This window comes from Paramisgurnus dabryanus, chromosome 21, assembly GCF_030506205.2.
Source record: "Paramisgurnus dabryanus chromosome 21, PD_genome_1.1, whole genome shotgun sequence".
Lineage (NCBI taxonomy): Eukaryota > Metazoa > Chordata > Actinopteri > Cypriniformes > Cobitidae > Paramisgurnus > Paramisgurnus dabryanus.
Genome location: NC_133357.1, coordinates 11,093,413 through 11,112,307, shown reverse-complemented (window position 1 = coordinate 11,112,307; position 18,895 = coordinate 11,093,413). Strand labels below are relative to the sequence as shown.

Below are 18,895 nucleotides of genomic sequence, written 5' to 3'. Positions count from 1 at the left end.
AAATAATAAAAAAATGAGGTGAAGAAAAAAAGCTTTCTTTTCAAAAAAAAAAACTGAAAAAGAAAACTAAAAGATAGAATCAAAGGAAAGAGAGAAAGAATAAAAGCGGGCAATACATAATAAAGAAATGAGGTTAAAAAAGAAAGCTTTCTTTTCTAAAAACCCTAAAAAAGAAAGAACTAAAAGATGAAGTAAAGGAAAGAAAGGAAGAATAAAAGAAGGAAATAAATAAATAATAAAAGACAGACAGAAAGAAAGAAAACTTAGACCGAAAGAGGGCAGTATAACTCTACAGTAAACTGTGGTAAGAGAGAAATCTCGTGAACTCTAGCAGCAGCTCATAGGGATGTGAAGCGTCCCTTCCTGTTTTACTGGCGATCAGACAGAAACATTGACGCTGTGATATAGACGCGCGAGGCTCGATTATGTCTGGAAACAAACTCCGTAAACGACCGGCAGGCTTTTTGCTGAAAACCAACAAGCAGTAATGTCGCCTTATAGGGCGTGTATGACACTTCACGAGTTATAGTCTACAAATATATTTTTGTACCGCGCTACTGCTGCAACCCTTGCTCCTTCTGTCAATGATTGTCCTACTCATATAAGCCTACTCATGGCGGAGACCAAAATCATATACCATATCGACGAAGAAGAAACCCCGTATTTAGTGAAGCTGACGGTTTCTCCGGAAAAAGTCACGTTGGCGGATTTTAAAAATGTCCTCAACAACCGACCTGTCAATAGTTATAAATTCTTCTTCAAATCTATGGATCAGGATTTCGGGTGAGTAGAGGATTGTGATTTGCTCATATTGTACTGTCTGTATTTATTTAACGATCACACCCATGATCGAGTCAGCATTATGGCAGTGCTGCCTGTCAAACCGTTGTGAACGCGCTCGGGTCGCTTGGTTGTTCGTTGTGACGTCGCTACAGTTGTTGCGGGCACCTGCTTTGAACCTGTGTTCTAATGCGCGCGACTGAGAACCCGTCACCACATGCACTGCAACAGAGCTAATTTTGTCAACTCCAGTCACACACCTAAAGTTGTCCTCATGGTGCATAGCATATACAGTACAGTAAATCATGCTGGTTTCCTTATAGCCCACAGGTTCACGTGATCACCTGATATTGACGTGCTCTGGTTCCCTTTAAGTTTAAAGCGTACGTCGGCCTGCATGGTGCAGGTGCTGTCATCGTGAAATATAAACACCTCAAAATGATCTATTAAAACTACGACAGCACATTTATTTATACTGCCGTATCTGACAGACGTGTACTTATATGCTGGTCAGATCAATGAAAGACCATGGCGTTGAATTGATTTCTTCAACATCAAGTATAACCTTTTAATCCAGTGAACTAAATGAGATCCTCATCTGTTCATACTACAACCCTTTGCAAACTCTTAAGTCATGAGTCACAGTCTTTTGTGTTTCAGTCATTTGCTGTCACTATAAAATGATCAGTATTTAGTGGAGAGAAACTAAAAGGGACAGCAGCTGTCAAACTATACTGTCACTTTCCAATTTGTCACTGTCTAGAGCGGATTAGTTGCCAAATATTTCCAAATGAAAACAAACACGCTGTCAGGTAATATAAAAATTAGCGGTTCTCTTTGATTTTCTGCTATAAGGTGCAGCATTGTTTTTGTTAAAATAAAGTCAGGTATGAGAAGCGTGCTTTTTTAGTCATACTTTATTCAAATTACATGGAAATGTCAACCCATGAAAAAAGTAAAAAAAAAATGTTTTTAGCCACATGTGATATCTCAGATGTCCATATTTGGCAGCTTAAATAATTATTCCGCATAGTTAGTGCAACTTTCAGAATTGTCTCATCCATGATGGAGAAAAGTGACATCCATAACGTTGTTTCTTCCTCATAAATGCACACATGACAATAAAATAAAATAAATATTATTTTTTCTTCAAAGAGCCGTCCCTTCTCCATTTGTTTTGGCATTTTAGTTCACAGAATTCCTACAAAGTATGTTGTCCTTTTTTCACATCCATTTTTTCTATTATAACAGAAAATATGAGTATAGATCTGAAATTTTTTGATGTCAGGAGGACTCATCAGAGATTTAGGAAAATTTAATCAGATGGTTCATTATATTGGTAATAAATACTTGTGTTGTAGTACTTGAGACCAGTCTTGGTGGTCTTGATCTTTTATCGGTCTTGACTGTCTTTGGCCTTGGTCTCAGCCCCTCAAAGTTTTGGTCTTGTCATCTTCTGGTCTTGGTTTAGGTGGTCTTGACTACAACACTGATAAATACTTTCTTTGAGAAATTATGTTGTAATTTTATGTTGTAAAGGGGACATATCATAAAAATTTGACTTTTTTCATGTTTAGATGCTATAATTGGGTTCCTGGTGCTTCTATCAACCTAGAAAATGTGAAAAACATCAACCCAGTAACTTATGGCGCTTTTCCATTGCATAGTACCCCACGGTTTTGTTTGGGTCAGGTCGGGTCAGCTTACCTCACTTGGCTTGGTTAGCTTTTCCATCTAGTTTAGTAACACTTCGGAGTGGGAGGGATTATAGGCGTGTCGTTATATTTGCGCTGCCTACTGCTGTGACATCATACAAGTGAGAGCGTCTTTGTACATCCCCATACATTCATTTATTCCTCAGTCCGCCACAAAATTAAAATTGACCACCACAAATAGATGTTTGCACATTGCGTTTATCACTACCTGCGTATCTCACATGACAGTTTCTGTACAAACACCTCAGTCAACGCACTCCGCTGAGCCTCATTAAGTTGCATTTAAGTATATATGCGGACGTGCGCGTCGCGAATGTGACGCCACAAACTGCCAGTCTGGAAAAAACAGTTATGGTGTTTCATCGCTAAAATGGAGTTTGGGAACTTACAGCAAAGCACAAATGACAATAGGTTTACTTGGAACAGCGAAAGCTAGCATGAAGGTAAAGCTAATCTTTTACATTAGAGCGATGACCGAGGTGGTGCTAAAAAAGTATTGGGTACTACGTACTGCACCCAATGGAAAAGCCCCCAAAAGTAAGCTGACCCAAACCAAACCATGGGACACTATGCAATGGAAAAACGCCATTTATTTTGGTAAAGCATTCTCTGCAAGCATGTTAAAAAATTGGTCTTTGAAATTTGGCTCCCCTTTTGATGTCTGAAGGGGATAATACCGCCCTTAAATCTGCACTGTCCAACCACGGCACTGCCATTTAGTGCAGAGATCAGCTCATTTGCATTTTAAAGGACAAACACAAAAACGGCACATTTGCTCACACCTACAAAGTGGCAATTTTAAAATGCTATAATAAATTATCTATATGATATTTTGAGCTACAACTTTACATATGTACTCTGGGGACACCAAAGATTAAAAGTTTGTGAAATGTCCTCTTTAAAATGTCATAAGGCTAGAATAGTTCTTTTTTTGTTAGACAATGTTGGCAATAATGTTAAAATATTAAAGTATTAAAAAGTATATTGCATCAGAAAGTGGTTTGATAGTTACAGACACATTATTACAGTTTCTTAAGCATAGCAAAACATTGGGTTAGATTTTTAGCTGACCCACCACAAAAATAACAGTAAAATACCTTTAAGTTTTTTGTAGCGTTTTCCCAAAACCTGACCACAGGGTTATGGATGACTCAGTTTGCACAGGTCTGTGTTTTATTTGATTCCTATTCAAACACTGCAGTGTTTCCAGATGTTTTAAAGTGATAGTGTTAAGCATTGGTGTAGCTGTACCTACAGTCTTTTATGTACTGCATGTATCCTCCCATGTACTTATAGTTCTCCTTGTACGTTTAATGTGTTTCTGGATCCCTAATTTAGATTCAGAGGTCATAGTCTGCTTTAATCAAAAGAGGCACACAAGCAGGGATTTTGATTAATGTCGAAGATATTTTAATGGAGTTTTAGGGAATGTTGTGGATATTTGTCACAGTTTCAGCCTCCTAAGCCCACTTAGAATAGCTAAGACTTACTGATCCTAAACTTTTTAAACATTATAGGCAAAACTTGCACATGACGGTGTTCTAGCGCAACCTTTCAAACAAACTTGCTTTTCCTGTTAACATAAGATAGTTTACTAACAGCGTTGCTTTCCTGTCACACCTAGCATTGAGTGCGTGGTTGGCAATGGTGATTGGAGATTGCGTGAACGAATACAACATTTGACATTTAAAGTCATATGTATAGCACTAATACCCTGTTCTAAACCTAAACAATCTTGACAAACTATATACTGTTAGAAAGCTCTAAGTGTGTAGTTTTCATATTTCATCACCATTTTGGGAGAATTATGACGTAGTGAGAGTCAGTTTCTAAAATGTCACGGGGCCACAGGTAGGCCAAATTTAATTTTAAATATTTCTACCACAAAAAATCATGACAAACTATATATCACTAGAAAGCTCTCAGAATGTAGTGTTCATATTTCAAGGTCATCTGATGATATAAATAATATAGTGACAGATTTTTTTAGTTTCTTCCTGGCACTTTCCTATGCTAAAATTATTTGAAGCTGGAACCTGGATGGTTTGAGTTTCAAGACAAATTGGCATATGGAGCAAAATTTTAACAGTACATAACTACAGAACTATGCTGACATGAGTCACAACACATAATTCAGAAACAGAAAGCAGTCCAAGATAAGTTGTTTCAGTTGCATTTGGTTTAACCCTTAAGTGGCGCACATACCCTTTGGGTGGGGGGGTTGCCACTGAAAAAAATGATTCATTCAAATTAATCAATTTTTTTAAGGTAAGTAATTTGCAATCAATTTATTTAAAGGTGCAATTTGTAAGATATTTGCAGTAAAATGTCCAAAAACCACTAGGTCAGTGTTATATATTTTGTCCATCTGATTACTATCAATATCTGTAATGGTTTCAACTACTTGTAAATCATGAGAAAATTTCCATTCAAAACATTGACAAGGGGCAGTGCAGTCTCCTGTCAATGACGTTAATATCCATGTGACCCTTTGTCACCGCCTTTACTGACGTAAATAACATGACAACAGTGGTCGAGCTCGAAAAAATAAAATGGCGGCCAAGGAAGCAGCTGGAGCACAAATTTAGTGAAAATAAACGTATATTTTCACTTTTTAAGCATTTTAATTGCATTTCTAGCGAGAAATTAGTATTGTAGTTTTCAAATATGTGATTAGTTATCACAAAGGCGCTCTCTGTTTATATTTCAAACACGCTGCCTTTGAAAAGCGTCGGAAAGCCTTTCTCTGAGCGGCCTACAGGCCTCCGAGGCCGAAGTCATTTCCTCAAGAGGCAGCGAGGCAACAAGTCCTCACTGCCTTGAGTTTTCGGACGCAGCGAGCCAGTGTTGTGGACAAATGCGGAACTATGTGATAGCGCCTGTCGGGCTACGCGCTTGCTTATGAACTTATGGATATCTCTGTACCGTCTGCCGCTGGTTGTGTCAGCTCCTGTAAGCGTACGGGCCAACCAAACGACCCAAGAAGAGTTTGGAACAAAACGAGGGAGGATCAATTTGTTGTTGCATTATCTGGATGGAGAGAGCTTCACGACAACATTTAACTAGACCGAGATTCTGATCCTGCTTGTGTTTTACGCGATGGGTGAGTTGTTTTGATTCGTAACCCTTCAAAAAACGTATGCTATTATATTGATCACAACATTAGTGTGTAGATTGTAATCAGCGCGTCTTCCCGCGGACGATATGCACATCAAAGGTATTGTACAGCAATATAAATGGTCATTTTAAGACACTTCACAATAAGATTTGTACTGTCAATACATTATGTCAAAAATCATTGTAGATTGTAAGTTGAAAACTTAATTCTGTGCTGTGTTTACCATCGAATTTGGACTAATACTGTAATATCAATATGACTAACAATTTCGTTTTGAACATCACATATAAACTTACATAATGAAATAAACGATGTCATCAAACGCAACATTTATAAGACTTGATTACCTTACGTGATTTCTCGTTCGCGTCTGATTGATGGCCATCAGTGGTTGAGTTAAAGACTACAAATCCCATAATTCCACGCTGCTTCAGAGCGTCAGTAAACAACATCATTGTTATTGTTTGATCTGGCGCCATCTAGCGGCGAAAATAATACAAACTGCATCTTTAAGCTACATTTAAACAAAAGTTTTTTGTTTTGTTTTGCCTTTCTAATTTTTTTGTTTAAATGTAGCTTAAATAAATTGATTGCAACCACTTACCTTAAAAAATTGAATGAATCATTTTTTTCATGATATTCACCTACAAATTAATATAACTCTGGCATTTTTTTTGGTCTAGACGCCTAATCTTGGTCTTGTTTTATAGACACTTTGGAGTTTTCACAGAAGTACCAGCAAGTGAAAATATTAAATAAATAAATTGTTATCACTGAAAAAAATTATTCATTCAATTTACTCAATTTTTTTAAGGTAAGTGGTTGCAATCAATTTGTTTAAGCTACATTTAAACAAAAGTTTTTAATTTAATTTTATTTTTCTAATTTTTTTTGTTTAAATGTAGCCTAAATAAATTGATTGCAACCACTTACCTAAAAAAATTGAGCAAATTGAATGAGCCATTTTTTTCCAGTGCAGTTTACATTTATTTTAATAATTACAAATAATTCAATAACATATACATTTTATAAATAAAATTATAAAAATGTAAATATTTAAAAAAGTAATAATGCAAACATGAAGCCATAAGTCTCAAGTAGTTCTGAATCAAATTTCAATGGTTTGCTGCATACTCTTGTCAAAAATTCATAAATTACTGTCACTACATTATATTACTGCAATAGGTTTTGAAATATGAAAACTTTCCAACAATATATAGTGTGTCAACATTTTTGAAGATTTTAAATAGTTTTATGAATATATAATAATTAATATGCATTCCTATGGGGGGGTCATGTAACAAAAAAAAATTCACTATATTGTTTCTGTTATCAGATGACATTGAAATATGAAAACTACATTCTGAGAGATTTCTATTGATATATAGTTTGTCATGATTTTTTAGGTTTAGAGTAAGGGTTTAGTGTTATAAATATGTAAAATCAAATTTGGCCTACCTGTGGCCCTGTGACATTTCAGACTCTCAATACACTGTAAAACCTAAAAGTTAACTCAAACCATTTAAGTAAACCGGTTGCATTAGTTTTAAAACACATACATTTGAGTATTGTGAACTATAACAAATTAAGTCATGTGCAGTTATGAATTTATATTTAAGTTCACACTACTTAAATATAAGTGCATAATGCACATGACTCAAGTTCACAGTACTTAAATTTATGTGTTTTAAAACTTAAATGGTCTAATGCAACCGGTTTACTTAAATGGTTTGAGTTAAGTTAACTGTTAGGTTTTACAGTGTACCTCATAACTCTCCCAAAACAGTGATGAAATATGAAAACTACACACTTAGAGCTTTCCAACAATATATAGTTTGTCAAGATTGTTTAGGTTTAGAGCAGGGTATTAGTGCTATACATATGTAAAAACAAATTGAGTGTACCTGTGGCCGTTTGACATGTTAAAAAACTGACTCTCACTACATCAAAATTTTTCCAAAATGGTGATGCAATATGAAGACTACACTCTTAGAGCTTTCCAGTGATATATAGTTTGTCATGATTGATTAGGAACAGGGTATTAGTGTTACAAATATATAATAACAACGTGGGCCCACATGTATACCCGTGGCATTTTAGAAAATGTCTCTCACTATGTCATTCCTTTACCAAAAATGGTGATGATAAATGAAATCTACACTCTTAGAGTTTTCAAACAATATATAGTTTGTCATAATTGGATAAGAATTCACATGCAAAACACTGAGGTAAATGTAGGCGTCCTTCTGGCGGAACAGTGACATTTCGCAGGATATAAATGTTTTGAGGCACACTCTCCTCATAAATGAATCAATTACTCTTCCTACGTAATTTATTTTATAAAACACTGTTGAAATATGTATTCTAGAGGCTTAGACCTTTCCAACAATATATTGAGGTAAACTTAGGTGTCCCACTCACGGGACAACACCACTTAAAGTGCTTTAATGCATTAAACATTATGTGTAGTCAATCATGCATTGTTCAGTCTTTAACCAGAACACAGGACAACATCTCAAATGAGGCCTCAAATGTCCAGCATCTGGTTTTAGAAAATCCTGATTTTTTTTTTTTACCTACACTTCAATGTTATTATTTCTTCACCCAGTATTTTAAGGTGAACTGTCCATTTAAGACTTAATCTAATTACAGGTTTACATTGATATGAATTGATAAAAATTGTTTGTAACAGATGCCTTGGGAAACACATCACTAGAGGCTGTTAATACTTAGACTTTAGCAATGTGTAGAATAACACAGCTATTAACAAATCAGCGATGAGGTGAACCCATGAACTCAGGGATGAAGACCTAGTCCTTATCAACACAGCATAACTAGCCTTACTCCATCCAAAATAAACCTCACTAATCCTTCTGTTACTGCCATAGAGCTCAACTGTGTGTGTCCTTTGTAATACTAAACATTGTATTGCTTTTGATAATATCTTTTATTATTATAATCCACCACAATCTGATAATAACCTTTCAAACCCGTTTGGAGGATGGACAGCAACGGCACATATCTCTGAGGGGCAGATCTGTGTCGGTAAACCTCAGTTGTGGTTGTTGGTTAACTTAATCCAAGATATCAGTTACAGTCAGGAGGTATATCAGTGGTGTGTATGTATGAATGAACACTGGAAATAATGGTTTTTAGAAATATTTAAGGTATCATGTATCCCCAACACTTATGTTTTAACTAACGGATACTCAATAATGGATTTTACAGTCGTGCCAGGTTAATGTATTTTTTATCAGGCCCTTGCAGACCTCACAGAAAGATTTCAAGTGTGTTTAATCTTTAAAGTGCTGCTGTCACGTGTTGTATTAAGAGATGCACTCATGAAAGACTGAAAGGGATGTGGCGTCCTGCTCCTGAAAGCTTGTAGGTTGATAATCTCCAGATATTGTCATACATATATAGAGAGAGATTTTTAGCAGGGGTTTCCTCCATTCACTAACGGATTATCTGGAATTAATCAGGTCTGGTTGGCTTGTTGCGTCTAGGTTCGGATTATTAGTTATAGGGTCATGCTGAGCTGAGCCGTATTTGATTTGGATATAGCTGGCAGCTGACGGTCATGCGTGGGATAAAATCCCTAAAGTAGATAATAGCATGATCACGTTATTGTCAGTCAGAAAATCCAGAAAAATGTGGATTTTCGAATAAAAGCTTATGTTTACATGCTGTAATTGACTTACGCTTGCTAGATCTAACTGCAAGCTTGCATCAGATTTACAGTTGTACATTTGGCAGGTGTGTTTATCCAAAGCGGCTTATGGTGCATGTGAGTTATTTAAAGTTAGTTTTGCAGCATCCCCCCTCCACCCCATCGCCTCCCTCTCAGTTGGTACCCAATTTAATTAAGGAAGGGCTAAAGTTTAGAGCCATTATATCGAACAACATGCCAGATATGTTTGATTTTGATAATGCAAATTCATAAATTTAAACAATATGTGAGTTCACTTAGGATTGAACCCAGGACCTTGGTGTTGCGAGCACCATGTTCAATTAATTAATTTCCTTTGTATAAGCCAAAAAGGCTTTTGGCTAAAACAAGAATGAAATAACTAAAATTGCTCAGTTTGTTAGGTGGTGTGCTGTTATTTTCTAAGTAACAGAATTTGTGATTTGTGAACTCGAAAAAAAATTGGGAACCTAATGTGAACAATTTGGATATGTCTATATCTCGAAAACCAAAGGTCTGATCGATTCAAAAACTTCACCAACTGGTTCGGCACCCTCGAAAAGGTATATCCAGATCTACATTTTGTATAAAAAAAATGCAGTACCGTATCTCAACTGGTGGAGGGGCAATTGAGTCAAAACCTTGTGCAATCGATTGGGTGTCCTCCAGTTAGTATATTTACCAAGTTTCAAGTCCAGGGGCGTCGCTAGACCCCTTTTACTGGGGCACGTGCCCCAGTGTAAATCTTTTGTGCCCCAGTGTAAATCTCAAGTTAAAATTTTAGCAGTTAACTAGTGCAATCCTTTACAAAGACAATCGCGCCAAAAACGGATCTTTATGCAAAGTAGTTATCCAATTTAGGCTTGTAAAAGCAACGAAGCATTCGCATTGACGCGTGCACGCACGTATCCATGGCCGCGCGCGTTTGTGTTCACTGCGCACAACCGCATTCAAAAGGTGACGCCACACGAGTGCTTATGAAAGCATAACGAAACTAAAGTAAGTTTCTAAATAATAATGCTAATATTATTTTGACTCGATCATTATTGGCTTCTGTAGATGGACATCAGAAATGTTTTGTGCAAAGCAGGGAAAGGGAAGAAGAAAGGAGAGATGATGAGTTTAAGTTAGACAAACTACATCCTGACCCTGTCGGGTCTCAAACATTAGGGGAAAAATCTCAGGAAAACCTCTTGTCAAGTCTATAGAATTGCATTGTTGCCGAGAAAATCAACAGATGTATGTGTTATACTGTTCTGTATTTTCAGATATTAAATTAATATTTAGTTCACTAATATTTAACTCTAGGACACTAACTTACATAACAGTTAGCAGTAACTATGACTGAGATTATTTAGTATAGGAGTCAAAATGACTGGTTTCTTAAAATATTCTTGTAAAAATATTCTTGTAAAAATAAGTTGTTAATCATTGCTATCATTGTATAATGTAGAAAATATTTTTCTGCTGTCATTATTTCCAAACATGTTAATAATGTTAGGTATGATGAAGATTACATTTGTACATATGTATCTTTCACAGTAACTGTTGCACTGTAGAAAAGTGGGTTAAGCAAAGGACATTGTATAGAAGTGTTGCACACTTCTTGCACACAGCAGGCTTTCAAAAGAAAGTCAGCAAAAAATGGGGGGCCTGTGCCCCAGTAAAGCTTTATGTCTAGCAACGCCCCTGTTCAAGTCTCTACTATAAATTTTTACATTTATATAGAAACTACTCAAGTTGGACAAGTTTGGGGTGGAGTTGAATGAGTTGCAGAAGTGCTATAATAGCGGTATTGCGGAAAACCGGAAATTCTTGTCATTGACAGGGAAGCGTTTTCTCTTAATTGACGAGTTATCTCGTCAATGGCGGGGAAAGAGTTAATACAAAAATGCGATTACAGTACAGAAAATATATGACATAAACTGCTTATTAGTTAATTTTTTTAATAGTTCTGAATGTGTTTGCGTGTACTTTTGTAATGTTTTAAATGAAAAAGCAAATAATTTTTAAATAACCTAATAATTTCATAAGCTCATGTCTCCATTTAGTGCGTAAGAAGTGATGTAATAATATTTTCATAAAATGAAAACAATACTGAATACAGTGTTTCCGCTATATACATTCTACCGTGGCGGCCTGCCACGCCTAAAACATCCCTGCCACGCCTTCGGTTGTGGATAGAAGCGATACAGCAAACGAAATCATGCCGGATGAACACTGTTTTATCCTAATCCTTCACCCAAACCCAACTCTAAACACAAAATTTCACACGATTGTAGGATGTATTTGTATCTCATTTAGCCAGAGCCGCTGTTTTCATCCTAATAATCCTACCTCCAAATCTAATCATTAACTTTTCTGCATTTACTGTATCCCTTCTAGACAAAACCCACGGCGGCAGCTCGCAAAATAGCCCTGTCAGACTGGCTGTCTTTAAAAATAAATAAATTCCTTTCTGGATTCGCGTTGTAAACTCATTTATAAATAAATCGCCTAAAATATCATAATTTCCCCCATGGGTTTAGTTTAATGCACAAATAGATTTAAATCAACAGATGATGATTAGGCTACGTCTCTGTTTTGAGAAATAATAATAAAATAAATAAGCCTACACGAAATATGTTACACTTAAATAATTATCAGATTGACAAAACGAATAAAAAAGTATTTGAGTTTGTGTTCTTTTTTTGTGACGCGCTCTAAAACCAAATCAGCAGAAAGCACGTCATGTTTTTAATTATTTTAAATAAATACAATGTTTTCTCCTTATTGTGAGTTTACACAAATAAAAATACAAAATTTACAGTTTCGAATGTTGTTTTACTTTTATCTGTATGACAATAAATTTAGGGTAATTTGAGGTGCAAGGTCATCACGCGTATGATGTTCACCGGCGCATATACACAGAAGCAGCGCAGGGCTACGAGAAATGACATAATTAAACTTTCGATTTAACATATTACGAGTTTTTTGGACATTCATTTGTAATCACTGTACTCATATTATCAACTTATCTGGCCATTAGTTATTCAGTATAGGCTATAAACGCAGCGCACTGCTGACCACTCAGCTGTCAATCTTCTGTGCTTTAGATCGACACTCACAAAGTTTCACATTAAATGATAAGATATTTGTCTAAAAACAAAAGGCTAAATACTGAATACTACTTATATGGGACTGCAAGACATTAATAGTCGAATCTGTTTGGAAGGAAACTTACATTATTCCCGTGGGAAGAGAAGTACGTTGTTAATAAAAACTTGAAGCAGAAGGTGAGACTGTTTCATCTGTTTCAGATAGGAGGGTCGGGGTACCCGCGGGTAAAACGCATAATATTTGAGGTAACGAGTGTAATAATATTAACGTGTCATTTGCGTTGTAGATGCAGGTTGGGACTCAATAGAGTTAATTGCGGGTCTAACATCCAACACCAAAAGGTTAGACCGTTAAAGGTTTATATTTAACTGCGCGATTTGCGGTGTGACCGGGTCGGGGTCTTTATGTCAAACAGGCCGGGTGTGGAATAAAATTGCTGCTGATGTCGGATAACTGTTCGGATGTTCTGTCAATCACAGCGGTGCGGATTATCAAACAGGAGTGCGTGACTTTTCTACAGCTCTGTAACACTAAACTTGCACACTACATTAAAACTACAATGAAAGATCCGTACGAAACACGTATTTTTTAAGAAAATACAATTTAGATCAATGATAGAAAAGCAATATGCTATAAATATAAGGAAAAGAAAATGACAGTATGAAAATTATATAAAAAAATACATGTTAGTTTACTGTAGCCTATTTTCTAAATTAAAAAAAATAATGTACATTTATAATCATCATGGGCGCCCCCTGCCGCCACACCTCTAAAAAATCCTAGAGGAAACACTGTGAATACATGTAATAGTTTAATATGGTTTGTTCAACTAACTTAATACAGTGTGTTGAATGAGAAAGATACTGCTGACTGTCGGAGCGCATGAAGCTTTATGTTTCGCCATAAATATGCAAACAAGTCAATTAAAAATTGCAGTTTAAAAAAAAACTCACACAAGAGGGACAATTGTGACATTTTTAACCATCTCCTAAAAGGTTAAAAACACAAAATCTTGGTCCATTTCATGTACAAACACGCGACTGACTTTGTGCTTTTAGAGTTGTGCATTGAAGACCCGTCACCCCCGAGCAACAACACAAAATTATTGAATATATCTTCATATTATATATCAGGCCACTTCTTAATTTTATCATCCCACTGGGTCATACATGGCAGGTGTACACTCTAAAAACAAACGGTTCTATATAGCACCAAAAGTGGTTCTTTGCTCGTAATCATAGAAGAACCGTTTTTAGTGCCATATAGCACCGGTGAAGCACCAGTGAAGCACCTGTGTAGAACCAAATAAGGGCCATATAGCACCACATATGGTTCTACATAGCACTATATGGTTCTACACAGGTGCTTCACTGGTGCTTCACCGGTGCTATATGGCACTAAAAACGGTTCTTCTATGATTACGAGCAAAGAACCACTTTTGGTGCTATATAGCACCGTTTGTTTTTAGAGTGTAGTCAATATTTACCATAACTGTTGAAATCATGTTTTATGCATGCTTCCACGACACTACCGGCCGGCTATTGAAACGGACGTCTCGCAAAAAAAAGGGAAATACGTCACATCTCTTACTTCCGTATTCAAAAATAAGGTGAATAATAAGAATAATTATTTGAATAATCGAATTTCTGACCCAACCCTAATCTCTCCATAGCTCGGCAAGGAAATATTTTTATTCAAGAAATAAAAAAGCCAGTAGCTCCGCCCCTGAAAGTGTCACACCCTCGACATTGGGCTCGTTGGAAAGGTCTAGTCAGGGCTATCCAGGGGACCCATCTACAAGTGTCAAGTCAAGTTGCGCCAAACGTTCCATAGAGCCTATGTTACTCGTTTTTTTACACATTTTATGCCCCCACCATCCCCTCCACAAAACTTTGGGGAACATCTTTGGGGAAAAGGCATGTCAAACTATGAAATCTTCTTGACTCAAAACACTAAAAATCACCATAGAAAAAAAACAAACACTTGATTGCATGACCAAACACACAAAAAAATTGACTCTTCTCAAAAATCATCTGAAATGACTCTATTTGACCAGAAACTGGCATAAAATCATGTTTCTGATCAACCAAAATGGTCATCTGAAACTTGAAAAAATTTGAAAAAAGTATATACTAAAATTTTTTAGGAGTGAAACAAATCACATCTAGAGACCATGATGATGTCATAGATTTTACAATTCAGAGAATCAGCTTTATTAACAACTGTATTGTCTTGTAGCCTATATTACCCAGAATAACAGATTTATACACTTGTAACAAAAGGCGTTAACTTTACTTGGTCAAACCACACTTCCTTATGGTCACCCTCCTGGTCCTTACTGCATGTTGTTGTATATGGAGGGGCCTCTTGAGAGGACACAAACACTTCCTAAACTTGGCTAAAGTTACACCCCAGTTTCCTGTGCTGGGCTCAGGGTTCTGGAGCAGAATGCAGAAACTCGCCTTGTTTTGTAGCTCTATTCACAAAACCCCTTTATCATCATCCTTCAGTCTCGCTCAACCCACTTTAACAGTCTCACAGCCGCATGGGTGACGTGACCCGGAAGTTCTGAAAAAATAGAGAGGAAGATGTTGTCATTTCAGCAGTCTGCTGGATTTTTTTAAGACATGAAGCTCTCTCAACACTTTATAAGCCTTGATACTAGGAATGCACTGCTAGAGTCGATGCTTTAATTTGTGTATTTTTCAGTAATCTTACATTTGTTCGTTTTGCAGATGGAGACTTTAACAGAATTAGAAAAAGTAAGCCTAGGAATGTACAGAGATGAAGGGATGACGGAGCATAAAGGGAGATGTTGTTAAGAAGTGTTTAGTCATTTTCAATGCCAGCCCAGGAGGCTAATTCACCACGGTTTCCCTCAGGAATCGCTAATGGGCTTTTAGAATAGCAGTTAGCAATTTATGAGTAAAATAGCATCTGTGGTAAACATGACTAAAGATGCACCACAAATCCTTCCTTCCTTCAGTTGAACACAAACAATTTTATATTAAAATCCCATCATTTTATCTTCTTATATCAGGCTCAACAAGGCTAAGCAACAAAATCACATCTATCCACCATTAAAGGGACACTCCACTTTTTTGAAAATATGCTCATTTTCCAGCTCCTCTGGAGTTAAACATTTGATTTTTACCGTTTTGGAATCCATTCAGCTGATTTCCGCGTCTGTCAGTACCACTTTTAGCATAGCTTAGCATAATCCATTGAATCTGATTAGACCATTAGCATCACGCTCAAAAATTACCAAAGAGTGATATTTTTCCTATTTAAAACTTGATTCTTTTGTAGTTACATCGTGTACTTAGACCAACAGAAAATTAAAATTAGCAATTTTCTAGGCTGATATGGCTAGGAACTATACTCTCATACTCCCATGTTACGGCAACAAAGTCCTTGATTATTACGCCAGAATGAGAGTATAGTTCCTAGCCATATCTGCCTAGAAAATTAGAACTTTTAATAGATAAAATAGATAACTGTTTACTAAAATGAAAGTATACACGAAAAATAATCCTTTATACTTTCTGCATGTAATATCAGCTTAGTCAAATATGGTCACGATCATATTAATTCTGTTTGCTCATGTGCAGTTAAAGCTTTCCAGTAAGGACATTATGGGCTGGTTTGTATGTGTATGTGTAAATGTGCTGGACCTGTGCTCTGTGACAGGAGACCAGCAGGTGTGTGACTGCTGAATCGTGCCTTACAGGGTTAAAGGGTAACCGTGTGGTATTTCTGTAGGGAATTTACAGCCTGGACACTCTGCCAACACGCTAACTTACTCTATTAATAACCTCCTGTGCCCCTGACACCCTAGCTGTGCCTTTCACACAAACATGTGCGCTCATTCCAATATATATCAACACACTGATCCTTAACACCCATACACCCACACACAAACACACAATATTTGCTTTACATGTATGTTGTTTATACTAAGCCACTGTATACATCAAACAACTTCAGTTTCGGTAGCTAATGTGAAAAGTGCATGGGGTACTAATGAGGCTGGGTTTATAAAACAGAGTAGTCGATCAACAGGGGCATTCAGCATTCCCATCAGCCCGGATTTCAGAACTACGTGGAAAATTCCAGGATTTGAGCGTGACACGATTTTAATATGCCTCCACTTTCTGCAAATGGACTGGAAAACTGGTGTGAAATTTTAGGTGCTGGTTTCACAGAATCTCTAATGGTCTGTGTTCTTCTCACAGGGTCGTTAAGGAAGAAATTTCGGATGATAACGCTAAGCTGCCTTGCTTTAATGGGAGAGTGGTCTCCTGGGTAAGTTAGATGCAAACTGATCTGTTTTTGCAAAGTTGCAAAACCTCAGTATATTAAGCTTGTAAATGCATGAAGCCCCTATAAAATGGCTGGACCGCCATCAAGTTTATTTCCTGTTAAAACAGGAAGTTGAAGAAGAACATATGGAAGAGACATATTTCTTTTTGTTTAAATAGCCAAAAGCCTTTTGACATCTAAAATGTGTTTATGAAAATATGTAATAACATTATCTTATTTTTTTAACCCCCCTACAACCACCTGTCATTTAAGGACCACTTTTCACAATCATATAAATCCAAAATCCTTGCAATTCTCGTCATACATTTAATAAAAATGTGACCCTGCCTATATAATTCAGGTTAAACGATCTTAATCTAATATAGATTAGGAGCATCAAAGTTTAATTTCACTCATTGATTTCAATCTTTCACATGACCTTACGTAAGGGATAATGTAGAGGCAGCCAGTAGTTATCGGGAAATAAGCCCCGACAGTGTGATCAGGACCCGACGCAAAGCGGAGGGTCTTGTATTACACTGAAGGGGCTTATTTCCCGATAACTACCAGCTGCCTCTACATTATCCCGCTTATTACACGGCTACTTGTCACATAAGAAAAAAAACGGACATGAATATGAATTTGAAACATTTTATTGGCATATTTGTTTTAAATTAACATTTTTATCCTTCCGCGAAACTTTGCACAGATGCATAAAATGATCGTAATACCTTATTAAGATCCTCTGCTTCATGCTTGTCTGTCTCCATTTTTTCTCTTTTAGCCAGTCTTTGAGAAGTTTTAATGCCCATTCTGTATTTTTTTGGTTGTTGGCTTCGCTGTCATGCTCTATTTTGTCAAGTTCAGTCTCAGTAAGCTCTCTGTGTCTTGTCGTGGTTGTCCAGTGTTTGTCACAAGATGGCGCCAAACAGTAATCTTTATTGATCTTTATTGGCGCGGAGCGATTTTACTCGTACAAGTAGTACCGGCTATGCGTTATTACTTTGGAGAGGTTATTATTTGAAAAGAACGAACCTGCAAATGTCTCAACTGACCAATCAGAATCGAGCATTCTAGAGAGCCGTGTAATAATCAGGGTTAGGACCTTACCTTACTCATGACCTTACTTAGGATTTATTTATTTTCATTTAAAAGGAATGTGACCATGTCTGTGAAATCCAGGCTAAAAGGGCACCTACAGTATGGTCCGATTGGTGTGTAAAGCCCTATTTGGACGAGATTAGTTTTACCGTGGTAGATGGTCTATTCACATGGGATTAGAAATCTCAGTAAAACATTCAGAAGTGGGAGGGGTAACTCGATTACGCAGCGCGTCACCTCTCTCGTCGTCACGTGCACATTACCTTGCTTCCTGATATCACATGTGCATATAACATGACACAGAGAGAAAAACTCAAAACACTGTGTTTAATTTCAATTTTGGGAGAACGTCAGTTTTAGAAACAGTTCCATGCCTTTGAGAAGTGAATTTGACTTTTTTGGTATTCAGGAATTGACTTGCCACTGACTTGTTTTCCGCCTAGAACGCAAGTAAATGCTTCTTTAAGTGCTTTTATTTGAAAAGAAACCCGCAAAATAATAGGTAGTGATGAAATTTACATGTATATTTACAGCTGGTCTATTCGCACTGGAGGTAATTTCTCCTGACCTTTTTAGAGTAGGTAAAAGTCGCTGTAATGATTACTGACATGGAGAATTCGGACGGGACTAAATCACTGAGAAGTTCTGATAAAAGTTGCTTTACCCCAGCTCCCTATGTTAAACTAATCCCGTCTGAATAGTACTTAAGTGTGTATTAGTACATGTTAAGGATATGCAAAAGGTACATACCCCAAAGTAATGATGCGAGTTATGACGCGTGTTACCAACACACGGAATGTAGTCAACAGTTTACTTCCTGGGATTTGTGACGTAAACAAGACTGACATTATCACAATTCCTCCCGCTTCGGACTCACAGCCTGTAAGTTAACTCCTGTTAGCATTGCATTGTGACCGAATCTTTCAAACATGGTAAGGAGGGTCACATTTCCACCTGACCTCAGAGGTATTCAGGCCAACCACAACATACAGATTAGCTGGCTAATCAGGGACACAGAGCGCTTTTCAAATCGATGTGTTTTGTACAAAATCAGTGCGTTTCAGGAAGAGTGGGAAATTTGGAGCTACAAAA

The 18,895-nt window shown here is 36.8% G+C and overlaps 1 protein-coding gene across 1 annotated transcript in view; it reads left to right on the top strand.

The window, feature by feature from the left end:
* Positions 1-334: 334 nt before the first annotated feature.
* dvl1a (dishevelled segment polarity protein 1a) overlaps positions 335-18,895 on the top strand; it is a 51,872-nt gene continuing 33,311 nt past the window's right edge. Inside the window, exons 1-2 of the mRNA XM_065285540.2 lie at positions 335-783; positions 16,636-16,705. Coding sequence (XP_065141612.1) covers positions 614-783; positions 16,636-16,705 — 240 coding nt within the window. The 5' untranslated portion in view covers positions 335-613. The remainder of the gene's footprint in view (positions 784-16,635; positions 16,706-18,895) is intronic.